The 24,775-nt window shown below is 44.7% G+C and overlaps 1 protein-coding gene across 8 annotated transcripts in view; it reads right to left on the reverse strand.

The window, feature by feature from the left end:
• Positions 1-24,775, reverse strand: part of ZFAND4 (zinc finger AN1-type containing 4) — a 46,093-nt gene that overhangs the window by 12,868 nt on the left and 8,450 nt on the right. For 7 of the 8 annotated variants that reach the window (XM_077350921.1, XM_077350922.1, XM_077350923.1 and 4 more), the window contains exons 3-8: positions 23,583-23,658; positions 22,249-22,316; positions 19,250-19,436; positions 18,347-18,494; positions 16,255-17,427; positions 3,247-3,298 (exon numbers count right to left, since the gene is read on the reverse strand). In XM_077350921.1, coding sequence (XP_077207036.1) covers positions 3,247-3,298; positions 16,255-17,427; positions 18,347-18,494; positions 19,250-19,436; positions 22,249-22,316; positions 23,583-23,658 — 1,704 coding nt within the window. Of the gene's footprint in view, positions 1-3,246; positions 3,299-16,254; positions 17,428-18,346; positions 18,495-19,249; positions 19,437-22,248; positions 22,317-23,582; positions 23,659-24,775 lie in introns of those variants that run through there. The other variant, XM_077350928.1, reaches the window with a different exon arrangement.

Raw genomic sequence — 24,775 nt, forward strand, 5'->3', positions numbered from 1 at the left:
TCTTTGAGTTTAAAAGCCTATTTTGGAAAGGCCCATTTTGAAAATGTTAATTATGAGAAGTACTAGCAAGAAAGGCCATTGCAAGCAGGAATATAATGGGTGCTAGGACCCAGGGGACACCGGGAGGTGCAGATTTCTCTCTCTCTCTGTGTTTCTCTCTCTCCCTCTGCCTGTGTGTCTAGGTGAGCCTCAGGTAATGAGAGCTGGCTTGTAGGAGGGAAGGAGGTCTGGTGTGCAGTTTGGGGCAGCTCTCTGTCTATCTCTCTCTCTGCCTCCCTTGCAGCAGGAGCGATAGGAGGGAATGAGGGCTCATGTTCGGTCTGGCAGGGCTCTGTGGCAGGGCTCTGTCTCTGGCGTGTCTGAGAGGAACGTGGCTAGCATCCAGGGAGGGAGGGCAGGAGCTGTAGGGGCAGGACCAATCAGGGTGCAGCCTGCAATGCTGGCTTCACCCTGATTGGCCCTATTCCAACTTGGACACCCGGACACGTCCGTCCCCCAGGCTGTTTCACAAATATATAGAGGAGCCATGGATAAGGATAAGGATGGGGCAACATTTTCTGTTGAATAAAAGATGAAGATCAATTTAACTAACAGCCTTGTTAGTTTTTCCTGGAAAGTAAAAACATTTACTAATTTCATCAGATTCTTCTGTCACATCTTTTGTATTTAAAGTATTGTATCAAGGACAATCAAAATAGTACTTTTACAATACAATCAAAAAACCTTTAATGGTATCCAAAATATAAAACAGTATACAAATTAGTTCTGTAGCACAGATCTATAAAGCTGTAAAATTACAGCAGAGCAATTATCAGTAAGCAGCAATTCAAGAGCCCTGCCATCTGAGATATTAGGGAAAGGTAAAAGTGGGGAGATTAGATCAGAATGTTGGTTGTTATACATCTCACATTGCAAAATAATATGGCAAATTGAGTCTGGTTCTGTATGGCAATTCCTGCAAATTCTTTCATTGCGGGGAATTCTCCTATACCTGCCTTCAACCATTGCAGAGGGAAATATGTTTAGTCTGGCTATTATAAACGCTCTGCGATTCGAAGGTATTATAAGGTTGGAAAAATAATGTGACATAGTGTTTGGGATACAGGATAGACTTAGAGCTCGTGGAGAAAACGGACCCCCTGCACCAGCATAAATTTTCTGGAGATCAATATCCTGGATTCCTCTCTGGATGGTTTGAAAAATATGATCCTCTCCAGAGTTAGCTAAAGAATCAAGGTCAATGCCTATGGATTTAATTTTAGAGGCAATGGCCTGAGTCCATTTCGAAGTATAATGGTCAGATGGAAGAAGTGCAAGGAGACTATTTGGTGGAGGGCTAAAGAAAAGATGGAGCCAGGATTTGACGGATATAATCCAAGCGCGTGATTCGATAGTGTGTAGACCCAGCTCGGCACATAAAGTCAAATAGGTTACCGAATTTGGTAAGCCTAAAATTCTGCAGAAGGCTGCAGAAATACAGTCAGCTTCTTTACTCAGAGACGGGATCCATACAGGAATCCCAAAGAGTAGTCAAGGGATCACGGAGGCTTGAAAAACCCGAAGGGCCACAGGCACATATTGGTTGCCCTGCTGGAAGTGGAAGCGACTAATGGCCTGTGACTTATTTTTGGCCAGGGAAAGACTAGTGTTAAGGTGGGTAGATCATTTTAGGTTATAATGAAAAAGAAGCCCCAGATATCTGAAGGACTTGACCTGCTCAATCTTTTTGCCTGCAACTCTCCAAGTGGCATGCTTCCAGGATTTAGAAAAGATTAATATTTTGGTCTTATCAAAATTGATATATAAATAATTCAAACCACAGTAGTAGTTTTAAAAACTGTTGGTTTTCAATTATTATAAAGGCTTGAAAATATATGCTGTTCACTCAGTTATTAAAATTTTAATAATTAATTCAATGTTGCAACAATGAAGCTTGAAGAGCCAGCTTGTACTTGGCTAGGTTCCAATAGTTTAAAAGAGGAAACGGTTGGTTTTCAATTGTTATGGAAGCTTTAATACAGATTTCAGCAATTAATTTGATTAATTTCTTAACATCTCACTGGCTATATACATAATAGCTGATCTGTGGAGAGAAGCTTGAACTGTGCACAAAGTGTCAGTTTGAACTGGGTCCCCCTCCAGAGCGCAACAAACAACTGATCTGCAGAAAGAACTCCCTCTGCTGATTGGCTTCGGCTATGCAAGGAGAGCCAGTTTGAACCCCCCCACCTCCCCCGCCACCCAACAAACAGCTGATCTGTGGAGATAAGCCTAGCTGTGGATCACTTAGGCTGTACAGGGTGACAAACAGCTCAAGCGGAGCCCAGAGAAAGAAGCTTCTCTGCAGGATCAACTGTTAGGCTGTGTGTGTGTGTGTGTGTGTGTGGGGGGGGGGGAGTTTGAACACCCACCCTGTCTCACAACCTGACAAACAACTGATCCCTTGGGCTGTGAGGGGAGGGCTGGTTCAAATCCCCCTCCCTGGACAGTTTGTCAAACAGCTGATCCATGGAGAACCCTCTTCATGGATCGCTTGGATATGCAGCAGGAGGACGATTTGGGTTTTTTTAATTAATTATTTTTCATCTTAATATAGAATAGAGAGCCAGCTTGGTTTGGTGGATAGGAGTGTTGACTTCTAATCTGGCAAGGCGGGTTAGATTCCCCGCTGCTCCCCCACATGTAGCCAGCTGGGTGACCTTGGGCTCACCACAGCCCTGATAAAGCTGTTCTGACTGAGCAATAATATCAGGGCTCTCTCAGCCTCACCCACACCTCATAGGGTGTCTGTTGTAGGGAGAGGAAAGGGAAGGAGATTGAAAGCTACTCTTGAGATTCCTTCTGGTATAGGAAAGCGGCATATAAAAACCTACTCTTCTTCTAGTTCTGTGCATATAAAATTCTTGCTGCCATTGTTATTTACCTAAATGGAGAGCCATGATTATTTTCCAGTTCATTATCTCTGACTACCCACTCTCCAGGAACGGCACTGAATCTTCTTTTTCTCTTCCTGATTTCTTCTCTATACGACTGCTTGATAGGGGTGTTAGATATATCTGTGCTTTCATTATTTTCTTCTAATAAAGACTATTATTATTTTTACCAATTTACCAACGTTGTCTGCCTTGAATTCTTTAAACCCTTTAATTACCTCATAAACACAGGTAATTAACACAGAATGCATTTCTCTTGATCCCCTGCAGCAAACTGCCATTGCTCCAAAGGAATCCTGATTGTATTACTCACCTATTCTTTTCCCCATAGCCATAATCGTTCCATTCAATCCAAGCCCAGGAGACTAAAACAAAAAATAAAAATTATAAAAGGCATTTGTTATAATAGGAAAAACTGATTAAGTATTTTGGTATTAGCATGTTTCTAACCAAGGCATTTTACAAAAAAATACTGTTATGTCAAAGCAATAGTGATGCAAAATAAATACATAAGCAAGTCATTTTTTAAATTGCAAACTTTCCTGATCCTTGGTGTCAGAGGTGAACAGAAATACAAATACAGAATTATCATGGATGTGGCTTTGGGATATCAGGTGGAGGACATGAGTAAACCGTATTAGCTTCTCAAGCTACTTTAACAACCTGGGAGATGTTTTAAAAGTATTTGTGATGTGGAAGACAACTTCTGGTGTGGCCCCCTGGGATGGAAATGGGTACGGACGTAGCCCTGCCCCAGGAGGCATGCCAGAAAATGTGGGGAGGCCGCCAGCAGAGGTGGCCACGGCTGAGGTGCTGAATGCAAAGCCGGCAGAGCCGGGGCCTTTACAGTCAGCTGGGGCCACTGTGCGGCGCCTGAAGCAGGCTAGGGCTGCACTGCTGCTGCGGCGCCCAGCTTCCCAGGCCTGTCCTGCCCTCCAGAGATAGCAGGCTGGGGACCTTGGCTGCCGTGGCTGCCGTGGCTCCAGGCTTCCCAGGTCTGTCCCACACTCCAGAGAGTAGGGTGGGCCGGGGAAGCTCTACTGCTGCAATGCCCAGCTTCCTAGGCCCGTCCCGCCCCGCCCTCCAGCGAACGGGGAGACCCAGGAAAGCGCTGCCGCCATGGTGCCCAGCTTCCCAGGCCTGTCCCACCCTCCGGAGAGCAGGGCAGGCCTGGGAAGCGGGGAGATGCCATAGCCACTGGCTGAGGGCCGCAGAATTCCTGCTGCAATAGGTAAGAAGGAGTTTGTCTGTACCAGGAAGGAGAGGTAGGTGGAAGAGGCAAGATGGGAGGGGGGAGAGTGTGTGTATATGTCTGTGTGTCAGAGAAGGATGGGATACTCTGTGATAGTTGGACTCTCACATTAATTTTTTAGTCCAGAGTTTTTCCAAGCATTTGTTTATAATCCATTTATATTGATAACAAGTTAATACACCTAGCAGGAAGTTAATTACTGATTATAGTCAATGGCCGGTTAGAAGGGGGAAGCAATTATGCTTTGGGAGAAAGTGAGGGATAGAGTGAACAGTTATCCACCTTTTCTTCAATACTTTTTACTGAGAAATACAATACCAGTAAGGAACAAGGGCTTAATTAAGGAACAAGGCATGAAGGTTAGTTTGGATGGAGAAAATATAATGATTTGGGATTAATCACAGAACAAAGGTGAGCCTACAGATCAGGCTTTCTCGATCAGGGTTTCATGAAACACTGGGATTTCTTGATGACCCTGAAAGGGTTTCCCATACGTGTAGGAGTAAATTCCCCCTTTAAGGATCGCTGCCTTGCCGTGGCAAGGGGGCTTGCGTAGCTCAGTGAAGCTGTGAGCTATGCCGTGCAGGGCCACCCAAGATGGACAGGTCATAGCTGAGAGCTCTGACAATAGGTGATCCACTGGAGAAGGAAATGGCAAACCACTCCAGTATCTTTGCCATGAAAACCCAATTGACAAGTTCAAAGGCAAAACGATATGACGCCAGAAGATGAGCCCCTCAGGTAAGAAGGTGCCCAATATGCTACTGGGGATGAGCAGATGGCTAGTATGAGTAGCGCCAGTACGAGTAGTGCCAGAATGAATGAAGCGACTGGGCCAAAGCCGAAAGGACGCTCAGTTGTGGAAGTAACTGGTGGCGAAAAGACGGTCCGATGCTGTAAATATTTTTATTCCATAGGAACCTGGAACATCAGATCCATGAATCAAGGCAAGCTGGACGTGGTTAAACAAGAGATGACAAGACTGAACATCGACATGTTAGGAATCAGTGAACTCAAATGGACCGGAATGGGTGAATTTAATTCAGATGACCATCAGGTATACTACTGTGGAAAAGAATCTTGCAGAGTAGCCTTCATAATCAATAAGAGAATAGGAAAAGCAGTCTTGGGATACAATCCCCAAAATGACAGAATGATCTCAGTTCGAATCCAAGGCAAACCATTCAACATCACAGTAATCCAGGTCTATGTCCCAACCACTGCTGCTGAAGAGGATGAAGTCGACCAGTTCTATGAAGCCCTACAACACCTTCTAGAAGCAACACCAAAAAATGATGTGCTTTTCATCATGGGGTATTGGAATGCTAAAGTAGGAAGCCAAAAGATAACCGGGATAACAGGCAAGTTTAGCCTTGGAGTACAAAATGAAGCAGCGCACAGGCTGGTAGAATTTTGTCAAGAGAATACAATAGTCATAGCAAACACTCTTTTCCAACAACCCAAAAGACGACTCTACACATGGACATCACCAGACGGTCAACACAGAAATCAGATTGACTATGTGCTCTGCAGCCAAAGATGGAGAAGTTCTATACAGTCAATAAAAACAAGACCAGGAGCTGATTGTGGTTCAGATCATCAGTTTCTTGTTGCAAAATTTAGGCTTAAATTAAAGAAAGTAGGAAAAAGCACTAGGCCACTCAGGTATGAACTAAATCATATTCCCGACTAATATACAGTAGAGGAGACAAATAGACAGAGTGCCTGAAGAACTATGGATGGAGGTTCGCAACATTGTACAAGAGGTAGCAACTAAAACCATCCCAAAGAAAAAGAAATGCAAGAAATCAAAATGGCTGAGGAAGCTTTACAAATAGCTAAAGAGAGAGGGGAAGTGAAAGGCAAGGGAGAATGCAGGATTCCAGAGAAAAGCTAGAATAGATAAGAATGCCTTCTTAAATTAACAGTGCAAACAAATAGAAGAAAACAATAGAATGGGGAGGACCAGAGATCTTTTCAAGAAAATTGGAGATATGAAGAGAAAGTTTCATGCAAAGATGGGTATGATAAGTGACCAAAATGGTCACAGAAGCAGAAGAGATTAAAAATAGGTGGCAAAATTATACAGAAGAACTATTCAAGAGCGAGCTTAACATCCCTGATAACCACAATGGGGTAGTTACTGACCTGGAGCCAGACATCCTGGAATGTGAAGTCAAATGGGCCTTACGAAGTCTGAGCAACAATAAAGCTAGTGGTGACAGCATTCCAGTTGAACTATTCAAAATCTTAAAAGACGATGCAGTAAAAGTGCTACACTCAATATGCCAGCAAATTTGAAAAACTCAACAATGGCCACAGGATTGGAAAAGGTCAGTTAACATTCCAATCTCAAAGAAGGGCAATGCCAAAGAATGTTCAAACTACCGCACCATTGCACTGATTTCTCATGCTAGCAAAGTTATGCTCAAAATCCTACAAGCTAGGCTCCAGCAATAAGTGGACCGAGAACTTCCAGGAGTACAGGCAGGATTTCGAAGAGGCAGAGGAACTAGAGAACAAATTGCCAACATACGCTGGATCATGGAGAAAGCTAGGGGAGTTCCAGAAGAACATCTACTTCTGCTTCATTGACTATGCTAAAGCCTTTGATTGTGTGGAGCACAACAAATTGTGGCAAGTTCTTAAAGAGATGGGAATACCAGAGCATCTTATTTGTCTCTTGAGAAACCTATATGCAGGTCAAGAAGCAACAGTGAGAACTGAACATGGAATCACTGTTTGGTTCAGAATTGAGAAAGGAGTTCGGCAAGGCTGTATACTGTCGCCTTGCCTATTTAACTTGTATGCGGAGCACATCATGAGAAAGGCAGGATTAGAGGAGTCACAAATTGGGATCAAGATTGCAGGGAGAAATATCAACAACCTCAGATATGCAGATGATGCCACTCTAATGGCAGAAAGTGAAGAGGAACTAAAGAGCCTGTTGATGCGGGTGAAGGAGGAGAGTGCAAAAGTTGGCTTGAAACTCAACATTAAGAAAACAAAGATCATGGCATCCAGCCCTCTCAATTCCTGGCAAATAGATGGGGAAGAAATGGAGATAGTGACAGATTTTATTTTCCTGGGCTCCAAGATCACTGCAGATGGGGACTGCAGCAAAGAAATTAAAAGACGCTTGCTCCTGGGGAGGAAAGCTATGGCATATCTAGACAGCACCCTAAAAAGCAGAGACATCACGCAGCCAACAAAAGTGCATTTAGTCAAGGCTATGGTCTTCCCAGTTGCAATGTATGGCTGCAAAAGTTGGACCATAAGGAAGGCCGAGCGTCAAAGAATGGAGGCTTTTGAACTCTGGTGCTGGAGAAGACTCTTGCAAGTCCCTTGGACTGCAAGGCGAACAAACCGGTCAGTCCTAGAGGAGATCAGCCCAGACTGCTCCTTAGAAGACCAGATCCTGAAGATGAAACTCAAATACTTTGGCCACCTCATGAGAAGGAAGGACTCCCTGGAGAAGAGCCTAATGCTGGGAGCGATTGAGGGCAAAAGAAGAAGGGGGCGACAGAGAATGAGGTGGTTGGATGGAGTGACTGAAGCAGTAGGTGCAAACTTAAATGGACTCCGGGGAATGGTAGAGGACAGGAAGGCCTCAAGGAACATTGTCCATGGGGTCGTGATGGGTCGGACACGACTTTGCACCTAACAACAACAAGGAGTAAATTGTTTTATTGATTTTTAAAAAACTTGTAAAACATTTATAATGTGATATCATATATGGTTATGTTGACTTTTCCTCCCAAAATGGCCAATGATGGGCTAGAGGGGGTGGGAAGGGGAGGGATCCCAGATGGGCATGGACACAGCTATGCTTCCCAGCCATATTCTGCCATTTGATCATGCCATTTCAGAGGTTTCTTAAAGCCTGAAGGGGCATTTCAAAGGTCAAAAAATTGAGAACAGCATCCATAGATTTAAGTGGGAAAGGGCCATCAGCTGCCCTGTTATTTCCACTTAATGTGAATGGACATGTGAATATGTCTCAAGAATTATAAACGTAAATAAATACAAATAAAGTTTTATTTCAAGGTTTAGTTGTGGTGGTATTTAAAACTACTGAAGATTAAAAGCATATCTATCATTTGTGTTAGTGTTATAACATGCAAAATGAAGCTTCAATGAAGTTTTTTGAAATGCCCATAAATTCTGGAAGAAAGTCTTTTTTGGGAAGAAAATCTTTGTTGATAAAAGGACACCGTGGAATATGAAATGCAGAATTTTTAAACTATACCTCTGTGAATGATTAACCAGCTGTCTCAATAGTATGAAGCCATTTAAGTTCCTAGTTTAAATTACGAACAGGATTTTTTTTCACAAAAAGCAAGACACATAATTTTAGTGAGAAATCATTCTGCTGCATTTCAGAGACTGGAATTTGAGCCTCCTCAACAACGTCAAGATGCTCTTCACCACCATGAGCTGTGCCATTTTAACATGCTACCTGTTTGGCCTGCTTCCATGGGTCCTTCCATACCTTGACTTGTTAGTATGCTTTTGTTGCCCAGGACTTTTCCACAGACAAGAGTCTCGAGGTGGGGGGGGAAGGCCTCTTTCTCCCAGACTATTTTTTATTGCTCTGACTTTGTATATGCCTAGGATAGGAAAGCTTTGCATCGTCTGGATGTTAGCGCACACATTGCATGGGAAACTTTGCATGGGATATTTATTTATTTATTTATATGCCACCCTCCCCGAAGGCTCTGTATTCCATCCAGTACCGCATGATATCCAGCGCGGCCGCAGCGGGTCATCAAGCGTGGCTGCGGCGAGCATCAGCAGCGAGACAGGGGTGCCAGCCTTTTCGGCGTGGCCTGCCCGTTCTGCTCGGCGGGAAGCAGCAGCGCTCCGGCCCTCCCCTTGTCTACGCAGAGCTCACACATGTGCACTTGTGCACTAGTGCCGGTCACAGGGAGATGCAGGGGCGGGCCGGAGGCTCTGCGGTTGCGCTGTGGCCGTACAATGGTGACAATTACAGGTACAGTAATGTAATGTAACAAACTCTATATTTTGAGTGGAAATGTTGGGGGGTCGTCTTATATGCCGGCAAATACGGTATATATTAATGATCTAGATGAGGGGGTGGAGGGACTACTCATTAAGTTTGCAGATGACACCAAATTGGGAGGACTGGCAAATACTCCGGAAGATAGAGACAGAGTTCAACGAGATCTGAACACAATGGAAAAATGGGCAGATGAGAACAAGATGCAATTTAATAAAGATAAGTGTAAAGTTCTGCATCAGGGTCAGAAAAATGAAAAGCATGCCTACTGGATGGGGGATACGCTTCCAGGTAACACTGTGTGTGAACGAGACCTTGGGGTACTTGTGGATTGTAAACTAAACATGAGCAGGCAGTGTGATGCAGCGGTAAAAAAGGCGAATGCCATTTTGGGCTGTATCACCAGGGGCATCACATCAAAACCACAAGATGTCATAGTCCCATTGTATACGGCACTGGTCAGACCACACCTGGAGTACTGTGTGCAGTTCTGGAGGCCTCACTTCAAGAAGGAAGTGGATTAAATTGAAAAGGGACAGAGGAGAGTGACAAGGATGATCTGGGGCCAAGGGACCAAGCCCTATGAAGATAGGTTGAGCAGGGGGTTGGACTAGATGGCCTGTATGGCCCCTTCAAACTCTATGATTCTATGAGCAGCTCTCCCCCACCATCTTCTTTGGAAAATACCCAGCCAGGTAGGAGTGGAAGCACAGTGCCCATACAGACAGGTATTTGCTCCAGAAGGATACCATGGTCAGCAGTACTGAAAGATGCAGGGAGAGTTCAACAGTGATCTTCTGTGCAGTCCCACATGGGGACTTGCACATGAGCAGGCCTGCCATCAGAGAGGCCTCTAGAGCAGGGGTAGTCAACCTGTGGTCCTCCAGATGTTCATGGACTACAATTCCCATGAGCCCCTGCCAGCATTTGCTGAGTACCCCTGAGGACACTACCACAACCCCCCACTGAATTTAAGGCCACCATCAACCTCGGATGCAGTGAAATCTGATAAACTCATTGAGAGCCATTCTGTCTGTTGAAATTGGAGCGGATGCATCTTCTGATACACTGGCCATTCTAGGCATGTGCTTGAAAACCTGGTTATTCAGACTACTGGGAAAACAAAGGGAGTTTGGCTATTATTCCCAGGCAACCTACTCCTTGAAGAAGAGTTGGTTCTTATATGCCAATTTTCTCTACCTAAAGGAGTCTCAAAGCAGCTTACAATTTCCTTCCCTTTCCTCTCCCTACAACAGACACCCTGAGGGAGGTGAAGTTGAGAGAGCCCTAATTTTACTGCTCCGTCAGAACAGTTTTATCAGTGCTGTGGTGAGCCCAAGGTCACCCAGCTGGCTGCATGTGGGGGAGCGCAGAATCAAACCTATCTTGCCAGATTAGAAGTCTGCACTCCTAACCACTATACCAAGCTGGTGCTCTCTTTGTTGGTTGACATAGGCAGAGTCTCCTAGGCCCAATTGTCAGCTGGACTGGGCAGTAGGCCAACCCTAGTAGGAAGCTCTTCTGCAGCCCTTCTGTTCAAAATTATGAACTCTCAAACAATAATGGCTGGATACCAGTTATTTCTTGGGGAGCATAGCCCATTATTGTTGCCAGAAGAGACCTTTGATGAAGGTCTTCCAAACTAAAACCATAAGCCTGTCAAAATAGCAAATAAATTTGGGCAAGCATTCTATGGATACTGACATGCGTTTAATGGTCGTATGTGCTCCTCAGGCGTCATTCCTAGTTGTATCCTACGGCCTTAGTATTTGAAACAAAGCACAACATTGAGGATCTTCTTTTTGAGGGCTCAACCTTGTTCTCTTCCAAAACTGATGAGACTTTGTCAATGATACACACACACACAGCTAAGTTGCTGATTTCCCACCAGGGCACATGGCAGTTTAAACAGCAACCCTTTACATCATGGATTCTCAACCAGGGTTCTGGGGAACCTTGGGGTTATGCAAGAGCTTTGCATGGGTTATGTGGCCTTTCCCTGAAATTCAGGTGGCTGCTGACAGCACTAGGCATCCCGGGAATTCATGTCCCCTGTTGCTTTACAGGACTGGTCTCTTTCTCCTCATGGAAATAATAAATGGTTGATTGATTAGCTGACTCACACATCTTACTTCTACACCCCCTTCTCTATGGTCAGAAGATTTAAAAAGGTTCCTTTGTATGCTATGAATGGCATCCCTGCCATTTCCCTTTAGGGATAACAGATATTCAAATACAGACTGGAATGGGGCACCAAAAGGAGACTGACTGCCCTTTTGACCATGGAGAAACCCCTGAAATATTTCTCAGGCTTCAAGTAACCCCAGAAGTTGTGACCTGCCCCTTCAGGAATAGTGGTACAGGGACATTAAAAAGCAGAGCTTAGCACAGAAAGTGACATAATTTATTCTCACTTGAATGCTACAATGCTGGCTTTAACCCACTTCTTGAACCAATTTTGGGTTGAGAGAAAGCTCTATCAAGGAGTTGGGAGGAGAAACATGGGAGAAATTGTTCCTTCATGTCAAGGGCTAAAATGCTCAGGGGTTTGAGGATGCCTTTAACTACCAGGTAAAGAGAAGGCTTCCATTGTCCCATTGTCAGTGTTCAAAGCACACTGTGTTCACAGCACACACATGCAAGATTCTGTACCCTTATGTGAGATGGGGTATAATTTTGGGGATGAAAGCAAAACGGGTTATTTTTCTGCATACTGTCTTTTCTTCAATATACCGAAGACTTGTCTTCTTTGTTTCAATTGCTGCCTTCCTGATCAGCATGAGATCACCTGCTTTTCTGTAAAAGGAAAAAAGCTGGGGGGCTGGGGGTGTCCTAAAAAGGAATTACTGATGCTGGAGAAACTGGAAAGATTGGCTGAACTGGGAAACTCCATTTGGAGACTGTTAGAAGACAAGCATCCTGGTCATCTGACTCTCAATTTTAGATTTCTAGCACTGGACTAGGCATCTTACAGTGCATCTTACAGTGCAGATCGCTGAGCCAGGAATCTGCTCATCTAACCTCAGATATGGGAGGTACAGCACAGAGGAGATGGATGTTGACTTCTTGTATCATTGGAGGGTGTGTGATTGGATATGCATCCTGCAAATCTCTCCTGCCATTCTTAGGACAGTATGTGAGACTGCTTTGAAGAATGTCTGTTCTTGTGTTTGTTGTTTGTTTGGCCATCAAGTTGCAGCCATAGAATCATAGAGTTGGAAGGGACCTCCAGGGTTATCTAGTTTGCCTTCCTTGGTGGTCCCCTATGCAAATACTAAGTATTTGATCTTGCTAAATTTCTGAGAGCTGATGATATCGGGCTAGCCTGGGTCTAAAAAGAGAGACAGTCTGAACATATTGAATATATTCCATGTGTTATAGTTCTACATGGTCAATATTTAAACTGACAATAATAAAACAAAAATACATAATCTGTGCAGTCCTCTGCCAAAAGGGAACACCGTTAGAACACAAATAATTTAGTCAAATGTGAGATACAACAATAAGATCATATTTGACACCGGTGTGCCATATGAGCTTCAAGGTGGGAGAGACTTCTACACTTCACTGGCAGTCTTCAAGCAGTGGCTGGATAATTATCCTGGATGCTTGAGGCTGATCTTGCATTGAGCAGGGGGCAGAACTAGATGGACTGGATGGCCCCTTCACAGAATCATAGAGTGGGAAGGGGCCATACAGGCCATCTAGTCCCACCCCCTGCTCAACGCAGGATCAGCCCAAAGCATCCTAAAGCATCCAAGAAAAATGTGTATCCCTACCTTTGCTTGAAGACTGCCAGTGAGGAGGAGCTCACCACCTCCTTATTTATTTATTTATTTATATTTTTATACTGCCCATTTCTTTGCAGCTCTTTCTTAGGCAGCCTATTCCACTGCTGAACTACTCTGACTGTGAACTACTCCTGATATCTAGCCTATATCATTGTACTTGTAGCTTAAACCCATTACTGCGCGTCCTTTCCTCTGCAGCCAACGGAAACAGCATCCTGCCCTCCTCCAAGTGACAACCTTTCAAATACTTAAAGAGGACTATCATGTCCCCTCTCAACCTCTCCAGGCTGAACATTTCCAAGTCTCTCAACCTGTCTTCATAGGTCTGACCAATGCCGTATACAATGGGACTATGACATCTTGTGATTTTGATGTGATGCCCCTGTTGATACAGCCCAAAAAGGGAATTGGCCTTTTTTACCGCTGCATCACACTGCCTGCTCATGTTTAGTTTACAGTCCACAAGTACCCCAGGGTCTCGTTCACACACAGTTACCTAGAAGCATATCCCCCATCCAGTAGGTATGCTTTTCATTTTTCTGACTCAGATGCAGAACTTTACACATCTTTATTAAATTGCATCTTGTTCTCATTTGCCCATTTTTCCATTGTGTTCAGATCTTGTTGAACTCTATCTCTATCTTCTGGAGTATTTGCCAGTCCTCCCTATTTGGTGTCATCTGCAAACTTGATGAGTAGTCCCCCTCATCTAGATCATTAATAAATATGTTAAAAAGTACCGGACCAAGCACCGAGCCCTGAGGTACCCCGCTACTCACCTCTCTCCAGTCTGATGAAACACCACTGACAACAACTCTTTAAGTGCGATTCTCTAACCAATTCCCTATCCACCTAACTATCTGAAAATCCAAATTGCAGTCCTTCAACTTATCCATCAGAACATCATGGGGAACCTTATCAAAAGCTTTACTAAAATCCAAGTAAACGACATCAACCGAATTTCCACAATCCAGCAAACCTGTTACTTTGTCATAAAAGGAAACCAGGTTGGTCTGTGATAATGGAAGTGATAATGCAAGGAAGTGTGCCTGCCCAACCTAGATGGTGAGCAGCTATCAGTGGCCAGGAACCTGGGTGTGATCCTGAATGCTTCCCTCTCAATGGAAGTCCAGGTCACAGCACGGCTGGCATTCCATCACCTTCACTAAGCAAAATTTCTAGCGCCCTACTTAGCTCCAGAATACTTAGCCACAGTGATCCATCTGACAATTACCTCTAGACTGAACTTCTGAAACTCACTCGATGCATGCCTGCCCTTTAGCCTTGATCCGGAAACTCCATTTGGTCCAAAAGCAGAAGCCAGGGTCCTCACAGCAACACGTGGAGGTCCCACATCTGGCCCATCCTCCAACAACTCCAGTGGCTACCAGTCAAATTCCTGATCAAGCTAAAGGTTGTGGTAATCACCTTCAAAGCCATATGTGGTCAGGCCCCAACGTACCTGAGGGACTGCCTTTCTGCCTAAGCCCCTCAAAGAGCTCTGCACTCTGCCACCTCCAATTGGCTAGTGATCCCTGGCCCCAAAGAAGCCTGCTTGATCTCAACCAGGGCCAGAGCCTTTTCTGACCTGGACCCCACCTGGTGAAATGGGATCCCAGAACAAAATTAAAACAGTTCTGCAGGGCCTGCAAAAGGGAGCTCCACCGCCAGGCATTTGGTTGAGGTTGACTGCAACCAACAACACCCACTGGGCCCTGAACCTCCCCTCCCAGGTATCCATGCACCTGACTTGAACAACCATGGTCTTGTTTGATTATTATGTTAAACTGTTATATTGTTGTTATTATAATTACAGTTGTTGTTATTCAATTCTATTCAATATGTACAACTGAGTTTGATGCACAGTTATTTCATGTTCCTCGTGAACTACCCTGAGCCTCAGGGGAGAACGGCATATACATGTAATAAAATAAAATAAAAAATAAAAATATTACTCACCAGACAAGATACTGCTGGACTGAGAAGTTGGAGTGAAAGGTCTATGCTTATCACAATATGCCCTGTTTCTATGGTGGGATTGTGGAGATCCTCAACAGATGGTTACATATGGAAAGGGACTAGGGATGGGTACGAACCAGGGCAGAGACAAAATTTCCCCATTTCCTGGACCTTTGTCCAGTTTGGGAGTCTGGTTGGCAGTCATGTTTAAAGGATGCCAAATATTCCCTTTTTGTGGCCTTTACTGCCATCTAATAAGCATTCATAGAATGCCCTTGAAGCTTCATCATGAGTTTTCCACTGAACTTACTCGAGCCATCTCAGTTCGTTTCCTTTTGCACAGCTCTGATCTAGATCATTGAGCAAGCTTGGGACAGGAGCAGAGAAGACTGTGCTTCTCCTGAAGGAATGGGTTTGTTTAGTGAATCAAACCATCAGTGCATCGTCAGTATTGTCTACTCAGACTAGCAGCCGCTCTCCACATCATCCACTGCATGGTCCTTTGAACTAGAGATGCTGAGAATTGAACCATGAACCTGGTGTGTTCATCCACAGCAGGATGCATCCTGGGATATTGCTATAGCCTGACCTACAGTTGGCAGCTCAGATTTCCTTTGATCACATACAAGACTGCCTTGAGGACTGGCCAGAAAGTTCAACTAGTCCAAAATGCAGTTGACAAACCACTGTCTACAGTGGTACAGAGTGAGTGTGCCTCCCCTGTGCTGAAAGATCTGCACTGACTGCTTGAAACTTATTTGAAATTTTAAGGCTCGAAATGGTTTCCTATCAGGGTACTTGAAAACCCCCACCTCTTCCCATATTGACTGAGGTCTTTGGTTGAGGCCAGAGTATGGGAGATCTGCAGGCCCCTCACAACACAAACACACATCAATAATACTGATGCTCCATCTGATAGGACAGGCACCCCTAGTACTCGCCCCCCAGGCACTGGGTGAGGAGGGATTGAGTGGGAAGGGTGAAGTTTTATTCTCCCACTGGGTAAACTTTAATAATTGTGGGATTTTAAATTTTATATCTGTAGGGTTTATGACTGTCTGTAACTTGCCACAAGACAGTCTCAATAGCAGCGGGATATAAACTGAATGAATGAATGGTCCAGTTCATCAGTGAAATTCCTAAGATTAAGCACTTTACTTCAGATGCCCTTGACCATAGAAAGGGCACAGCTTTCTTTAGAGACAAACTAACTGATTTCATAGGCAGGGAGAAACACAGACCAAACTTTCTAAGCAGCACAAGGAGAGTTCCTTTGATTTAGAGAGTGTTAATACTTACTAAAAAATATCCAGGCATGTCATTGTGTGGAGAGGCCATTCTGAAGCTTTCATCCTGAAAATGTTGGAAGTTTGTAGATAGTGCAATACCAGAAGTCCGAAACCGGCTCGTCCCACAGGAATTCTGCAAGCCTTCCCTGTTTGTTCTTTGAGCCAGTGAAGTTAGAAATCCTACATTATTTACAGAAACAATGGGTTCTTTAGATACTTTGATCGATACGTCTGCCAGTTCCCTGGCCTCCATTTTAGAATGGATGTCAGGTCGTTTACCAGGTGAGTCCATTCTGTTGCTGTGGTATCTAGGACTCCTGGTGTAAGAGGAGTCTGAAAAACTGTGCACCTCCAATGATCGCAACACATTTGGAGGTGCAGCAGACCGGAAGTTACCAGCTTCAAAGGACCGGGATGAGAGCGGAGGTTTCTGAGGACTGCAGTGGGTCACTTGGGCTGAGCGCTGAAGAGATGACAGACATGTGTTCTTCGGGGAGCTCAATTCATGGAATGTAGGAATAAATGCCTTTGCTGTACCAGAGGTCAAAGGTTCTGTATTGGGCTTGCCAAGAAGTCCTGCAGTGTTACAATTCTCATCACCACTAGATGTCCTGATCAGCTCTGGGTTCACCTTTCCTGCAAATAGCTCACTGCGTGGTTCAGCAGGGCTTGGTTCTGTTAATGCCACAGCATCCCTGTTTGGTGTCGAGTTGGGTTTTTCTTCTGTGGCATGTACATCCATGTGGTTGAGAACTGGGCACAAAACATGGCCTCTCTCATTTTCTGCTCTGCCATTTTCAGCGCTTTTTTCAGAACCTGTAAGCAGAGTTTGGATTAACATTATGTTGTCCGCAGGAAATTTAGCAGCTTCTTTTTCTTTATGCAAGGTTTTAGGCCTTGGCTGTGGGGTACCAAATGACTGAGGCTGGGAGCTGGCCTCCCTTTTGTCATTTCCCTTGGAGAGGTCACTATCAATGGTGGGTGCTCTCCTACCAGCCACACCCAAAACAGAAAGTGCTTTTGGAGGCAATTCTGAGGGAAAGGAATTGCCTGGAGTTGGTAAGCAAGACTGTCCAATCTGAGGGAGTGCCTGGAAAAAACGGTGCCGAGCAGCTGCCATGGATCCACTGGCCGGACGAGGAGCCAATGGAGGATGGGGAAACACTTTTATGAGCTTCTTAGGCTGAGAGAAAGGAAACAGAGGCATGGTTATTGTCACTAGAATGACCACACCACCTACAGAATTTCATTGCCATAACAGCATATATTTTTGCTGGTCATCATTGACCGTATTAATAAACTGAACATGGCCATCAATTCCAGAATTGCTAGGCTTCTTGAGCTGAGAGCTCTTTACCTTGGCAACACAGAGCCTGAGGGGAGGGAACTAGTCTTAAAGCCCACTTTCCATACTTGGAGTTCATGCCAGGACTGAGTTCCCCCACAAGGCCATTCCTGCTCTCAAGCCTAACTTGGATGTCCTTTCTAGTGAGGTCTGAGATTAAAGTCCTGGCTAATAAATGCTGGCCAACATTATGGCAAAATAGTTCGTATTGTACTTTGAGTAAGCAAATTCTATTTCAGGGGTTCCCAATCTAATACAGTGCAGTGGGCACAGACACAAAATGGCTGCTGATGAAGGCAGAGCTAGCCCTAAAATTGCTGCTGCTGTCATAATGAAGATAATGATGGTGTGACAGCAGCTGCTGCCCAAGAAACATTAAAAAAAATCTGCACAGCAAATCAAATCTCCAATAGCCAATCTGGCTGGGCAAAAGACCCACCTGACCCCACCCATTGATGAGCCTGATTGCTTGAGACCATATTGCAGAGCCCCCATTCTATACTAATAACAACCTAGAGCGGTGGAATCAAATGAGAATGATATCACAAAGCGATCAGGGTTTTTTGCTTGCCATTTACCTTCTCTTATGGGTCCCCAACTTTCTATAGCCAACAAGGCCATCACCCCCTTTAATGAAGCAATAAGGAAAACAGAGGGCCAATCGAGAAAGGAGGGCAGCCCACTCTTTAGAAGGAGCTGGAATGCAAAGGCAGAAATGGCTCAGACGGGGGCAGAGCAGAGGAGGGCACAGCTTCACCTTTTTATTGAGATTCATGCTCTCCATCTTGGCCTTGAGCAGCTTCATTTTATTCATCGTAATAGAGTTCTCAATAATCTGCTGACCAGAGGGAGAAGCCTCGGCATCTTCATCATCCTCAGGGTACAAATTATAAATTGAACCACCACTAGGAAGAAGAAAGTGCAACCGTGTTTTCACATTAGAGGCTTAAGAACACATCACTGGCACTCACAAGAAGTTAAAAGCTATGAAACAAGGAGGTTGCACAAGCAGTCAAAATATTTTGACTCTGAGTCCATGCTGCACTTCCCAAGATTAATTATTAAAGTTCCATCAAAGGTGCCAGCATAACACTGGGGCACAGTCAGAAAACATGGGCATATGGGGATTGTATGCTCTGAAGAATGTGAGAAATAAATGAGAACACAAGCCCATTTAAGAGAAACTTCTGCAACTGAAAAAGGGGCTCAAGCCAATTCCCTTGTGGCTCTGGAACATTTTAGTCATCTTCAGATTCAAAAGAAACTATTACAATAATCAACAGCAAACAGGGGTTGCTAGGGAGGGAAGAGAAGCTGTAAATTTCCTGCATTGTGCAAGGGGGATTGGACTAGATGACCCTAGGGATCCCTTCTGGCTCTATAGTTTTATGTAATAGTTTGGTTATTATATATAGAGAGCCAATTTGGTATAGTGGTTAGGAGTGCGGACTTCTAAAACTGTTCTGACCGGGCAGTGATATCAGCGTTCTCTCAGCCTCACCCACCCCACAGGGTGTCTGTTGAGGGGAGAGGAATGGGAAGGCGACTATAAGCCGCTTTGAGCCTCCTTCGGGTAGGGAAAAGCAGCATATAAGAACCAACTCTTCTTCTTCTTTTTCTAATATCTAAAAGTCTCCAAAAGAAAGAAAGGACAATATACCTTAACGATTCAGATAACGGAGTTATCGTTCCATCTCCCCTGTCTATAACACGGAAGAAATTCACCTGGTCTCCTTCCCGCAGTATCAAGAAGGCAATCTGTTTATTGCATGGCCCCTTCTCCCAGACATCGTCGTAACTGGGATCCATGTACTCAGTAATTTCCCTAATTGGGTCTTCCACAGGAACTACAAAAGAATAGAAACAGTGAGAAACAGTTTGTGGTTGAAATGCTTCTATCGCAGAAGTGGGACAGCTTTTACCTGTATGTTGTGCTGAAAGTTTCCCATCTATGGAGACCACATGAAGTGCTTTTGTTTTGGTGGGCAAATTAAAAGATAATCACAACATTTTAAGTATTAAAATTATTCTGAACTAGCTTCAAAGCCCATTCCTAAGAACGGGCCCTGAAAGGGTTCCCCCTCCCCCTGGCCAGGCAGCTTAAGGTGGCTTTGGGCCGCAGCTCACAGCCAAATCAATTGGGGTGGGCGGAGGCTGGGCAGCTCGTTAGCAGGGCCGAGACAGAGCTCCTTAACAGGCAGTCAGCAGGCCGGGAGGCCCTCGTGAGCAGGACTAAACTAGCAGGCCAGGAGACCCTCGTTAGCAAGCCCTCCACCATGACCCTTTGCCTAGGGCCCTCTCATCTGCTGCTGGCTCCAGGCACTGAGGCGTCTGAGAGCAAAGAGGCTGGAGTCCAAGGCTGGAGGGCAAGAGCCGCAGGGGCAGGGCCAATCAGGACAAAGCTGGCTGCACCCTGATTGGCCCTATTCCAACTTGGACAGCCAGGCACGTCCCACCCCCTAGGCTGTTTCAGAAATATATAGAGGAACAACAATGGATAAGGATAACAGCTGGCTGCAAACAGCATGGTTTGCAAAGTCCCAGCTGACCTTTGCAGAGATAAATAGAAATCCTTTTCTCAAAAGAAAGATAAAGCCCATTCTGACCCTTGACATCTTTGGCGCATGAGATCTTTGGGCCACTTCCTTTACAGCAAAGGCCATTAAACGCTGCATCAGCCCCTGTCAACAGACAGTTAGTAATCTGTCAACACAGACACACTGGGCCTTCCCTCATCTGCTCCCCCTCCCCCCCCCCCCGATGCAGCCACACAGAAAGATTTCATCCAACGGTGCAGCCTCACAGGGATCTGAGTTTCCCACATCCATAAATGAATACTTTTTGCACACAGGCACTCAACACAAATTTCATAACATGGAAATACAGAGCATGCATCATCAGATCTAAAGAATCCTGCTTCAGAACTGCAGACATTTATTTACTTTGTCAATAGCCCACCTTTCGTGCATGTATGTGTGATGTGTTGTCAAGTCATTTCCAACTTATGGCAACCCTATGAATTATGAGAGCCAGTTGGGTGTAGTGGTTAGGAGCGCGGACTTCTAATCTGGCGAGCCGGGTTCAATTCTGGGTTCCTCCCCCATGAAGCCAGCTGGGTGACCTAGGGCTTGCCACAACCCTGATAAAGCTGTTCTGACTGAGCAGTGATATCAGGGCTCTCTCAGCCTCATCCACCTCACAAGGTGTCTGTTGTGGGGAGAGGAAAGGGAAGGCGACTGGAAGCTGCTTTGAGACGACTCCTTCGGGTAGAGAAAAGCGGCATATAAGAACCAACTCTTCTTCTTCTTCTTCAGTAATCTCAGGGCTCTCTCAGCCTCACCTCCCTCACAGGGTGTCTGTTGTGGGGAGAGGAAAGGGAAGGCGACTGTAAGCTGCTTTGAGACGACTCCTTTGGGTAGAGAAAAGTGTCATATAAGAACCAACTCTTCTTCTAATGTCCTCCAAAACGTCCTATCATTCACAGCTTTGCTTGGATCTTGCAAACTGGGGGCCCTCTGTCTTCCTTGACTGACTCAACTAATCTCCTATTGGGTCTTCCTCGTTCCCTGCTGCCTTCAACTTTTCTCAGCATCACTGCCTTTTCCAACTGACTTTTTTCTTTCCATAATGCAATCAAAGAACAATAGCCTCAGTTTCGTCTTTTTGACTTCTTGGGAGGCTTGATCTGATCTACAAATTCCTGATTTGACCTTTTGGTGGTCCAAACTCTCCTCCAACACCTCTTTCTGAATGAATCAACTTTCTCCAGTGCCCAGCTTTCACACCCACACATAGTAATCAGGAATACCATGGCAAGAATTAACTTTATCCTGGTTGCCAGAAACACATCCTTACACTAGGATGTTTCCTAGTTCCTCCAGAGCTGCCCTTGCAGGACAAGTATTCCAGAATTCCAGAACAAAATCCTGTTTTATCTAGTTGTGGTGAGAAGCACTTCTCCAAGTAGGGGGTTTATTCTCATCTATGAGATGGTGCCCCCCCCCCCCAAGCATGCAGCTGCAATCCAAGCTACACTCACTAGGGAGTCAGCTCCACTGAAGCAAACAGGTCTTAATCATTGCCAGACACAGCCAACAGAAATGATTAACGTCATCTCTGTGGGAGTAAAACAAAATACATCAGTGTCTCTCATACTGCCTTTGAATCTACTGACCCATTCACCCAGATGACTTTTCTTTCTTTAGCATTAGGATTCATGCATGGTCCAAAAATGGTGTTAACTATCAAAAATGATTAGCAGCATTCTGCCTCTAAGTTGCACTGAATAGCCATTCTCCTTTTCATGATTCCCCTTCTTATAACTCCTAAAAAGACTGCATGGAAACTGGATCTTTGTTACCTCTGCTTTTAGCTAATTCAAGAATGTACATAACTCTTGCTCTATAATAGCTGTGGAAGACCCTTACTCAACCTTGCCCAGCCTTCTGACCATGGAGGAGCTCCTCAAATAATTTTTCAGGCTTCGAGGCATCCCAAAAATGATGTCAGCTGGCCCCACCACCCTCTCACACAGGGAGCTGTATTTTTAAAATAACATGATACTTTGAGGCCAAGTCATTTATGCACATTGTGTTTTATGTAACAAAGTGACTTTCGATCTTTACCTCTGCAGAAGAACTTAAAAATAAATGCACCCACCTCTTCTAGTATTAATAGGCCCCCCTCGCATAGCCAGGATCAGTTTCAAAGTGCAACCTTCTGCAATGCTGCAAATAAACAACCAAAAATATTTCATAGCTTTCCCCCCATCCATAGAATCATAGAATCATAGAGTTGGAAGGAACCTCCTGGGCCATATAGTCAAACCCCCTGCACTATGCAGGACACTCACATCCCAATCGCTCATCTACTGTAACCTGCCACCCCCTTGAGCCTTCACAGAATCCGCCTCTCTGTCAGATGGCTATCTAGCCTCTATTTAAAAATTTCCAAAGATGGAGAACCCACCACCTCCCGAGGATGCCTGTGCCACGGAGAAACTGCTCTGTCACGAACTTCTTCCGGATGTTTAGATGGAATTTCTCTTGAATTAATTTCATCCCACTGGTTCTGGTCTGTCCCTCTGGGGCAAGAGGGAACAATTCTGCTCCATCCTCCATATGGCACACTTTTAAATACTTGAAGATGGTTATCAGATCCCCTCTCGTTTTATTCAGTTTAGCCCACTTCTTAAGCCTATCAAGATCATCCTGTGTTTGCCTGCCTCCAGTCATCTGGCACCTCACCTGTTCTCCAAGAAGTGTCAAAAATAATGGACAGAGCTTCAGAGGTGACATGTGCAAGTTCTTTTAGTACCTTTGGATGCAGTTCATCTGGCCCAGAAGACTTTGTTTCATTTAAAGAAACTAGGTGTTTGTGGTCTGCTCCAACAGTGATCCTAGGCCACCATTCCCACCCCTTGTGATCTGTTATGTTTTTGCCACATTGATCACTATTTTCCTCACAAGAGAAGACCGAGGAGAAATAGGAGTTAAGCGGTTCAGCCCTCTCTTCATCATCTGTTATAATTTCACTTTCTTGTCCTCGCAGTGGACTTATGGTGTCCCTATTCTTTTTCTTGCTTGAAATATAACTAAAGAAGCCTTTTTTTGTTATGTTTAGCATTTCTTGCTAGCCTAAGCTCATATTGAGCTTTAGCTTTTCTAACACCCCCCTACAATTATTGGTTATTTGTTTATACTCATCCTTGGTAATAAGGCCTTCCTTCCGTTTCCTAAATGACTTTTTTATTCCTCAAATCTTTTGACAACTGCTTATGGAGCCAAGTTGGCTTCCTTAGGCTCCTTCCATCTTTTCTTCTCAAGGGAATTGTGATTGAGCCTTCAGTATTTCGCTTTTACGAAGCTCCCACCCCTCTTGGACTCCCGTCTCTTTAAGTCTTTCTGACCACGGGACTCTACGCAACATACCTTTAACCTACCAGTACAAAGACTATTCAGAAATATTCTGTGCAGTTATGTTCAAATACTTACTTGTAGTCATTCAAGCAGCAGTCATCTTCCAGTTCTATGTTATTCCAGATTAAGTGCTGCTGAGATACCGGAATACCTTAAAAATGACATTGTTAAGATTTCATTGCTTAGTAACAGAATAGAACTCTCACTGGCTCACTAAGACAGCACATGCCGGGCACACACAAAGCGACATCTGAGCAACATCTTATCTGGCAGGAATTGGGGCCAGAAAAAGACAAGCTGAGTTGCTGGAATACCCTTGACTGGATTTCAAGTGAATTTCTGATTGTTCCATTGCAGGCACAGGGGCTGGGGAAGTGGGCATAAGATCAGGGGGGGAAACTGTATGGAGAGAGGCCTGGCTCCTCAATCCTCCACACAGAACCGAGATCTCCAACAACTGGTATTTAGCCATTTGAAACATGCTGAGGAATCCATTCACAGTTCCAGTATATATTTTTTTTAGTAGCTTGGCCTTAGCCAACTTAAATAACAGATTTGAGTCTAGTACTACCTTAGAGACTGGCAAGAACTTTCAGGGTATAAGCTTTCAGGAGTCAAAACCCCTTTTGTCAGATATGAGTAGAAATGGAGATCTCCAAGTCTTCATATCCCAGTCATAAGAAGAAGAGTTGGTTCTTATATGCCGCTTTTCCCTACTCGAAGGAGGCTCAAAGTGGTTTACAGTTGTCTTCCCATTCCTCTCCCCACAACAGACACCCTGTGGGGTGGGTGAGGCTGAGAGAGCCCTGATATCACTGCCCGGTCAGAACAGTTTTATCAGTGCCGTGGCGAGCCCAAGGTCACCCAGCTGGTTGCATGTGGGGGAGCGCACTTCTAACCACTACACCAAACTGGTGGGAGAGGTGTTATAAAGCAGGCACTCAGGATGCAAAGTTACAATATCAGCTTGATTAGAGCAGAGGGGAAATGCTTGTGCGCAGAACAACGCCACTTCAAATGAGACAAGAATCCTCTGTCTCTATTCAGCCCAGGGGGCCCATTATTGTGAATGAATAATGAAGAAAGTGCCTTTAAACAGATGCAGAATTTCTTTCTGTTACCACTAAACAGATGCAGAATTTCTTTCTGTTACCACTAAACAGGGATCAGGTTATTGATGCTTTCCAAAGTTTTGTCAGTATGCATATATAGTTGTAACTGGAGTTCAATAGTCTGTTTTCTGTTCCATACAAAGAACCAGCAGGTGC

Source organism: Paroedura picta, chromosome 8, assembly GCF_049243985.1.
Source record: "Paroedura picta isolate Pp20150507F chromosome 8, Ppicta_v3.0, whole genome shotgun sequence".
Lineage (NCBI taxonomy): Eukaryota > Metazoa > Chordata > Lepidosauria > Squamata > Gekkonidae > Paroedura > Paroedura picta.